General features: G+C 44.1%; 1 protein-coding gene across 1 annotated transcript; it reads left to right on the top strand.

Moving 5' to 3' along the window:
• The first annotated feature begins 284 nt into the window (after positions 1–284).
• On the top strand, positions 285–2,188 carry LOC135375199 (zinc finger protein ZPR1-like). Its single transcript, XM_064607918.1, has 3 exons — positions 285–1,025; positions 1,365–1,661; positions 1,899–2,188. The coding sequence occupies exons 1-3, from the start codon at positions 291–293 to the stop codon at positions 2,148–2,150; spliced, it is 1,284 nt and encodes a 427-aa protein (XP_064463988.1). The 5' UTR covers positions 285–290; the 3' UTR covers positions 2,151–2,188.
• Positions 2,189–9,315: the final 7,127 nt, after the last annotated feature.

Below are 9,315 nucleotides of genomic sequence, written 5' to 3'. Positions count from 1 at the left end.
GGCGAGATAGCGAAATAAGGAAATTCTTCTAATATACACATTCCTAAAATTAAATTGTTTACGCAAACAATAAGAATAGAGAAACTTTGGTAAAATGTATTGGTAGCTGTTCAAGCAAGTGACACAGCTATTTATTCAAGTGTCTGGAAATTTATTGATCGCTCGCGCCGTCTCACGTTTTCCTTTTAAAACATGTCTGCTCCCGTCTGTGCATCGTTTTCTAAATCGTATGTGTAGCCATTTGATTCAAAGCGGTATTCGCTTCGTGGTGAAAAGACATACTATAAACAATGCTACAGGACAACGTCCCTATATTTCGTAACCTCAATGCTGAGGACCACGAAGCCGAAGTAACTGAAATTGAAAGTCTCTGCATGCAGTGCCACGAGAATGGCACCACGCGCCTGTTGCTCACCAAGATACCTTTCTACAAAGAAGTTGTGATCATGTCATTCAACTGTGATAACTGCGGATGGCAGAACAACGAACTGCAGCCTGCTGCTACGATTCAAACCACCGGTATTCGTTTTACTCTGAACGTGAGTACCAAAACAGACATGAACCGAGAAGTCGTCCAAACCGGCACAGCATCTGTCAGCATCCCCGAGTTGGAGTTTGAAATACCGGCGAAATCACAGGAAGGTAGCATCACAACGGTTGAAGGAATCTTGGACAGAGCGATTCAAGGACTGGAGGCGTCTGTGAAACACATCACAGATGAAGATGTGTCGAATAAAATGACTGAGTTCGTAGACAAGATGAAGTCCTTACGTAAGCTCGAAAGGTCGTTCAGAATAGTCATAGATGACCCTTCGGGAAATAGTTTTGTGGAGAACCCTCGTGCACCCAGTGCGGACGATGCCATGACTGTGGAGCGATACACCAGATCGAAGGAACAGAATCTTCTTCTAGGCATGGATGAAGAAGCTACGGAAGAGGAAGATGTCACTTCCGAAGTGCTGACATTCTCGACGAACTGCAGCGAGTGTGGTGCGCCGTGTGAGACGCGTATGAAGACGATAAAGGTGAAGTTTAGAATGGCATCGTTATAGCGAACACGGATACAGCGAAATATCGGTTGCGCAATGGCATGTCTATAGCGAACGCGGCCATATTTTTTTACCCTTGCAATGTTCTTTGGTGCTTCGAGGCTTGTGTTGTGTTGTGCTGTGTTCCAGCCTCAGATTGGTTGTTTTCCATCATTGGAAATTTTATTGGTACTATATTCCTGCAGCCACAAATGTTATAGTCACGATAGCAAGGCGCGGTAACGAGAAAAATCAGTTTGTGACAGATGTTTTCTGCACTGTGTAGTTTACGACGCTCACGCTTCCTTTTTTTACAAGCTGTAAATTTGTTCGCAGGTGCCTTATTTCAAAGAAGTGATAATAATTGCAACAACCTGCGACCGATGTGGCCATCGGACCAACGAGGTGAAGAGCGGGTCCGGCATCGAACCTCTCGGAGAACGACTGGAGCTCGACCTGACGGAAACCTGCGACCTAGCCAGGGATGTTCTAAAGTCCGAGACCTGCACCGTTTCCGTGCCTGAGCTGGAGCTGGAAGTTGGAGCTGGGCTGCTCGGAGGACGCTTCACGACGGTCGAGGGGCTCCTGGATGAGATACGCAGACAGATCACACAGGAGAATCCATTTTTCCGGGTACTGTATTCGCCCTATGCATCAGCTCGTAGCACCGATAGCGACTCGCAAATAATCAAATTCGCGAAAGCCGAGGGCTAACTGAATTTGACATTCTCAAGTGCCGCGTGGGTGGCTAAATTTACACACTTTGGCGAATTTAGTATTCGTGCTTAACCTAACCTAACCTAACCTAACCCAACCTAACCTAACCCAACCTAACCTAACCTCAAACACGAATCTCTCTCATTCTCGCAGGGCGACACAGTGAGCAGTCAGCAAAAGGTGCGCATGGGGGCTTTCGTGGATCAGCTGGGGAAAGTCATAGAAGGCAAAATGCCAGCGACTCTCATACTGGACGACCCATTCGGAAACAGCTACATCCAGAACTTGTACGCTCCGGAACCGGACCCTGCGCTGAGGAGCACAAAGTACGAGCGGTCCTACGAACAGAACGAGGCGATGGGCCTCAACGATATCAAGACAGAAAACTACGAGGAAGACAGCTGACGCAGAGGACGTTACAGGCAGCAGTGGTGCTTGATGGACAGTCCATGCTTGAGAAGGCTTCGAAGCAGCGATCAGTAAATTGTGCCAGTGATGTGTAAAATGCAGCTGCATTAAGCATACGGACACTGGCTTTGTTATGAAGCCCCCTGACTTTTGCACAAAGTTGTGTGAGTCACAAGAAAGGCACCTAGATTTGCTTCCTCCTGGTAGCATTCTATATGACTGTTAATGACACGGAATACAGCTAGGCACATATGTGCCAAGTGCAAATGCAAGCTCTGCGTATTGATAACACTGGTAACAAAAAAAGAAGCGGTGTATTGAATAAAGTATTTTTCTGCTGTGGTACGCCTGTCATGTGTATTAACAATAAACATGTATCTCTGTCTGGTTAAAGACAATCAGATGCACTGTGAAGCTCGGTTTGCCATGACAACTTTGTAATGTGCACTTTTTTAATGAAACTGTTCCATGTTTGCTGTACAAACTTAATATGTACAATTATTAAATAAAATCGCTACAATTAGGTGCCATGAGGGTAAATAAAGCCAAGGTAAATGCCAAAAAGTAAATAAACGCTGTCATGTGCTTTCTTACAATGCTCAAATACACTGTGCACTATATTTGAATACAATTTGCAACCAATTATCTCAAATTGAATTGATGCACTTTTGGGAGCACAATAAATTCTGGTTCGATAACTGTTCAATGACGTTTCTGTCTATCCGTCACACACCCTTGTGACCAGTGTTTGGGGGCAACTCGTTACTGCAACTAAGCTACATTTTTCGGTAACTTTTATACTCGTTCCTTTTATCGGCAACGTTGTCAAAGTAACTTGGGGCAAGTAAGTGCACACGGCGCGTCTGAGCTGCGCTTTCCTGCGGTTGCGCGGCAAACGCTACAAATTTAATGCCGCTAGTAAGCGATGAACTTTTGGAAGACTGAAATATCTTCATTTAATTGTCAACAGATGACTTTCAATTAAAATTTGTCGTCGTACTCCAATTTTGCGGGACGTTTTCCATTGCGAGTGCGCACTTAGTGCATTTGGGCCCTTACGCCCGCGCAAACCGTTATTTGAACCAGTAACCGAAATTTCCACAGTCGGTTGAGTTTGGGTTCAACTTCATGACGACAACAGCAATACGAATTCAATTCTATATATAAAAAGATAACGGTAATTGTAGGTAAGAAACAGTCCTTCGGTCGAAACGTCAGCGGCGCTCACGCCGTCCGCAGGACTTAAAATCACTATTCCTTAGTATAATTAGCACTATTCCTCACAATCCTTAGCGGCTAACAAAACACGATAAGTGAGAATGCTTCAATATCCATGTTTTTTACTTGAACTGGTATTTACGTACCGTAAATGGCACGTAAATTGTGACTTCGTAGACAACAACCGTCGCATTTGAGTGTTGGCCGTGAACAGGAAGCGGGAATCTGATTATTTCCAAGGCGGGTTTTTCTATAACGCAGACGTGAAGTCTCTGTTTATTTCTCTTGTAGGGTGGCATATGTCGCCCTAGATGAAATCAAAAGTAAGAATCTTTCTTCATATCCTCCCAATACTGGATGTGGATTATCGAATCTACTTTAAAATCTACGTGGGAAGGGATCATCGTATGAACTTTTCGGCTTTAGGGAGAGGACGCTATTACTTTCGTGATGTGGTTCAGAATTGCGATTACAGCCAGTGCTTCCAGGTAGCAAAACAAGTTTTTTTTTCTAGATTGTCATCATTATTTTTTGTGCTGGTTTTTGTCAGGACGGGTTTTTCTACAGCGACACGCTCTTCTGTCGTTAGGTGATATCACGCCGGATCAGGCAGGGTGGTCCGGTCGACCTCTCCGATTTTTTAAAACATATATTAAAGCCTTGTCGCTAGGAGGCATATTGGCGATGAAAGCGGTTGAAAATAATCGGTGGTTATTTTTAAATGAATTATCATTCAGATGTGGGCGTTTCGACCATTGCGCTTCCCACGCAGTTTGACGCCACATATTTTCATAACTATTTGACATATTCAGCTGAATTTTTTTTCTTCCCATATTGTCTGGGGTGGGTAGCATTGCGTCCGAAGTTCCGAAGATCCTAAGGTTTGCATTTGATGAGGTAAAAAAAATCGCAAATTTGCCTCATTTGTAAAATATGGTACCTTTTGGGAACCTCACAAGTCGTCCCCTAGAAAGTAATGTACATCATTGTGTTCGTCTGGAAATGCCCTTTCTTCTCATAGCGAGTACATCATTTTGCGAATTAGGGCAATGCACCCAACAGTACGTCTTTTGGTGAGGCTGTCTACGGAAAATGCGTAAATTCGACAGCGCGCGCGACAACGTAAGGTTCCGAGGTTTCGGAGTTTTCATTTTGGAAAATTCGGAGGGTGTTTATCGGAGTTTCTCGAAAGATTAAAAAGTCTGAAGAACGAACGGCGCCGATTTCTGAGTATTGCGGAGCAGTCATCGCAGAGACAATGCGAGGAATGATGTGCAAAAGTGACTGGGACCACACGATGTAACGCACGTATGTTTTAATACCCAGAACTATTGAAGTACAAACAAGCGTTTGCACAAATTGTGAATGGTGCCCAAACTCAAATAAAATGAGTAGCAGCTAGCTGTGACGAACACAGGACTGTCCCGTGCCAAACTATCAAAGTACCCGATGTCAAGTAGAGTCACTAGGGTCGAAAAAGATGAAGGAACAAACGTGGTTGGTGGATTCGAAAGATTCGATTCGCCGTTTTGGCTACTGGGACTCGGAATCTCGAATCCTTGCCTAGGATTCAAGGATTCGGTTGGCCCATCCCTAATTATTATTGAACGTCATTCCCCTTCTCCTTATTTACTAACTCTAGTGCACTTTTTTGAACATCTGGCCAAGTGTATAACGACGTTACGCTTTGTCGCATGCCGTCTCCTGGCATCGCCTTAGTTGTCCGTGCGCCATAAAAAACCGAATCATCATCGTCATCATGGCTTCCTGCCATTATCGGTTGCACGCCACCTATACGTTTCTCGTTTTCGGCCATCGCGTCTGCATCTGCCGTAGCAATGGTGTGGGCACATCTGTGGAATCACTGACGTCTATAGTATTGGCTGGATCGCGCTTAGGGTGCTCCACAGCGTGCTCACCGGCCGCCATATTGGTGGGCCCAACGCATTAGGTCGTCTGCATTTAAGTTCAAGCGGGGCTGCCAATATTTTTTTAAAATTTCCTATAAACTAAAGGCCATGTCATGCCAGTTTAAAGCGCAATAAATACTCCAAATCAAATCGCTTCCCATTGTTTCCTATTTTCCTATGGGAGCAGTCGGCGCCAGTGTGCCCTCCAACATGGCGGCCGGTTGCCGCACCTCTCCTCTCTCCCACGCGCTCCTCTGCTATGCGCGATCCAGCCTTTATACATAGAGATCAGAGTGTGGAATAGACCCCCCCCCCCCCTGCATGTAAACGAATGACGTCACAGTGTTCGACAGCGCCACCGGTTTGGCAGAGTTGAACTACGCTCGAAGCTAATGGGCGAACAAGGTAGCGCCCGAAAGCCGCGTGGTCTTGAGGGGATTATACGATGGTCACTGTTCCTAGACGACATAGACGCCGTCACGCGAGACCATCGGCATGGCTGATGTGGGTGAAAGCGTCCTCTGGTTGGTGCTAGCAAAGGTCGTCGGTTCGAATCCTGTCACCGCGGCTCTGCTGTCTGAGGTTTTCCCTGGGTTTTCCGATGACTTTTCAGACGAATGTCGGCACAGTGCCCCCTGAAGTCGGCCCAGGACGCATACTAACCTCTCTGTCCCCTCACTCCTTTCTGCTGTCCTCTCTCCATCTGTCTACGTCTCGCTCGGAATAAAAAAAAACCGCTCGGAGCTTACCGCATGTAGCGTTTCTACAACGGCGGATGAACGGCGTCTCATATGCGAACATTTCCGTAATCTCTCAGTAAAAGCAACTGTGCGTAACTTGATAAACACTTTATTACAAGTGAAGAACCTCAAACACACGTGCTTTTGAGTGATAACACGCTGTATGTAACGGATAAGGTACTGCAGCAACGCACACTTTGTCAAAGTAACTTGGGGTAAGTTCAAGGTTGATTTGTTCGATTCAAGTACACAAACGTGCGCACCGTCGTATGCGCACACGGCGCGTCTGAGCTGCGCTTTCCTGCATGTGGTTGCGCGGCAAACGCTACAAATTTAATGCCGCTTAGTGAGCGATGAACTTTTGGAAGACTAAAGTACCTTAATTTAATCGTTAACAGATGAATTTAAATTTGTCGTCATACTTCAATTTTGCGGGACCTTCTCTATTGCGAGTGCCCACTTAATGCATAATGCGACCTCCAGCCGGCGCTGAACCGTTATTTGAACCAGTAACCGAAATTTCTACAGTTGGTTGAGTTTGGGTTCAACTTCATGACGACAACAGCAATACGGATTCGATTCTCTCTCTCTATATATATATATAAAAAGTAACGGTAATTGTAGGTACCAAACAGTCCTTCGGTCGAAACGTCAGCGCTCACGCGATCCACAGGACTTAAAATCACTATTCCTTAGTATAATTAGCACTATTCCTCACAATCCTTAGCGACTAACAAAACACGATAAATGAGAATGCTTCAATATCCATGTTTTTTACTTGAACTGGTATTTACGTCCCGTAAATGGCACGTAAATTGTGAGTTCGTAGACAACAACCGTCGCATTTGCGTGTTGGCCGTGAACAGGAAGCGAGATTCGGATTATTTCCAAGGCGGGTTTTTCTATAACGCAGACGTGAAGTCTCTGTTTATTTCTCTTGTAGGGTGGCATATGTCGCCCTAGATGAAATCAAAAATAAGAATCTTTATTCATATCCTCCCAATGTTTAATGTGGATTATCGAATCTACTTTAAAATCCACGTGGGAAGGGATCATCGTATGAACTTTTCGGTTTTAGGGAGAGGACGCTATTACTTTTGTGATGTGGTTGAGAATTGCGATTACAGCCAGTGCTTCCAGGTAGCAAAACAAGTTTTTTTTTTCTAGATTGTCATCATTATTTTTTGTGCTGGTTTTTGTTAGGACGGGTTTTTCTACAGCGACACGCTCTTTTGTCGTTAGGTGATATCACGCCGGATCAGGCAGGGTGGTCCGGTCGACCTCTCCGATTTTTTTTTCTTTCAAACATATATAAAATCCTTGTCCCTAGGAGGCATAATGGCGATGAAAGTGGTTGAAAATAATCGGTGGTTATTTTTAAATGAATTATCATTCAGATGTGGGCGTTTCGACCATTGCGCTTCCCACGCGGTTTGACGCCACATATCTTCATAACTATTTGACATATTCAGCTGAATTTTTTTCTTCTTCCCATATTGTCTGGGGTGGGTAGCATTGCGTCCTAAGTTGTGAAGATTCTAAGGTAAAAAGTCGCAAATTTGCCTCATTTGTAAAATATGGTACCTTTGGGAACCTCACAAGTCGTCCCCTTAGAAAGTAATCTACATCATTGTGTTCGTATGGAAATGCCCTTTCTTCTCATAGCGAGTACATCATTTTGCGAATTAGGGCAATGCCCCCAACAGTCTTTTTGTGAGGCTGTCTACGGAAAATGTGTAAATTCGGCAGCGCGCAACGTAGGGTTTTCATTTTGGAAAATTGGGGGGGTGTTTATCGGAGTTTTCAGCTTGTCGGAAATTCGGAGTTTCTCGGAAGATTAAAAAGTCTGAAAAACGAACGGCGTCGATTTGTGAGTATTGCGGAGCAGTCATCGCAGAGACAATGCGAGGAATGATGTGCAAAAGTGACCGGGACCAGACGATGTAACACACGGATGTTTTAATACCCACAGAACGTATTGAAGTACAAACAAGCGTTTGCACAAATTTGCACAAGTAAATTGCACAAATTGTATTTACGAACTCTATATTGCTGTGACTGCTGTAATGTTATGTTCATGTTCATTTTTCGTTTCTGTATACCCCCGCTACTCTATGCCGGGAGGCGATGTGGCGTAACAAGCATAAATAAATAAATAAATAAGTAAACTCTAGTGCGCTTTTCTGAACATCTGGCCAAGTGTAACGACGTTACGTTTTGCATGGAGGAAGGAAACACAGGAGCGGCCCTTTCGAACAGATTTCCGTGGGACCCCTTTGGCGGTCGCCCTGGGTCATTCCACGCCAAGTGATCCAGCGATGCTGCTCGACCCCCACCGATTTTTACGAAAAAAAATCAGAGCTCATTGTGGTGGTAGACGTATCCCAAATTCAAAATATTAGCTTCAAATAGCGGCGCGTTCCGGCGCTAGGGGACTCTGAATTTCGCGCTTGGAGGAACAACCGTGCCCCCTCTGGAAGCATGTTGTGAGCGTTCTGCAGCACTCAAGAAATCCAAAATTTAAACGTGTTTACTAGAAGGACAATGTCACCAACTGACTGAGTCTCAATAGTCTACCGCAAAATTTGGGATTTGTGGGATCCTGGGAAACACTTCAAAATTTGCCCAACGTTAAAATTTTTTTATAAAAATAGCAACAGCATCTACAAAACCGACATTTTGCAGGGTTGAAGCCCCTCAGGAGTAGTCTATAACAAAAAAGTATTAACCCTTTTCTCAACGATCTAGGTGTTGTAAAAAAATTCGTAAATTCTCGGAAATCCTTAAAAAGTTCACATTTCAGGGTTAAAATTTTCATTGGCGATAACAAGCTGGAAATATGTGCTTGACATAGAACTGTAGAAGAACTCCTCATTTATGCGTGAAGAAAAAATCAGGAAGTTTTTTTTTTATAAACTGAAGAAATAATTTTTTTTTCGGCGGTATACTCGCAACGTAGGCTTTGCAGCGCGGTCACCCAGTATAAGCGCGTGCTGATCCTGCTGGCCTAAAAAAAAAACCTTCAGGTAACACACAAATTTTAACGAAAAGGAATGCTGGAAGTTGTTCTACAAGTGGAGTGAGTCAACGTTGAAAAGGCGTCTTGATAAGAAAAAAAAAAAAAAAAAACGCGAATAAACGCTATCTCATGATGATGATGATAGGTGAAAAAAAAAAAAAAAAAAAGATGTGAGCTCACTCATGCTCTTTCAGTTCAGTTCATATCACGGGTTCATATGCACCCATTTCTTTAAAATAAACGGATTATAACACTGAACTGTTCATACAACCGCC

The sequence above is a fragment of the Ornithodoros turicata genome, unplaced genomic scaffold, assembly GCF_037126465.1.
Source record: "Ornithodoros turicata isolate Travis unplaced genomic scaffold, ASM3712646v1 ctg00000838.1, whole genome shotgun sequence".
NCBI classification, from domain to species: Eukaryota; Metazoa; Arthropoda; class Arachnida; order Ixodida; family Argasidae; genus Ornithodoros; species Ornithodoros turicata.
The sequence above is the reverse complement of the archived record's forward strand: the minus strand, read 5'-3'. Positions and strand labels throughout refer to the sequence as shown.

Bases quoted from the DNA above. Each gene is read 5' to 3' on its own strand.
- LOC135375199 (XM_064607918.1), top strand. From the start codon at position 291: ATGCTACAGGACAACGTCCCTATATTTCGTAACCTCAATGCTGAGGAC. The intron at 1,026-1,364 runs GTGAAGTTTAGA...ATTTGTTCGCAG, and splicing joins CGCGTATGAAGACGATAAAG to GTGCCTTATTTCAAAGAAGT. The intron at 1,662-1,898 runs GTACTGTATTCG...TCATTCTCGCAG, and splicing joins AGGAGAATCCATTTTTCCGG to GGCGACACAGTGAGCAGTCA.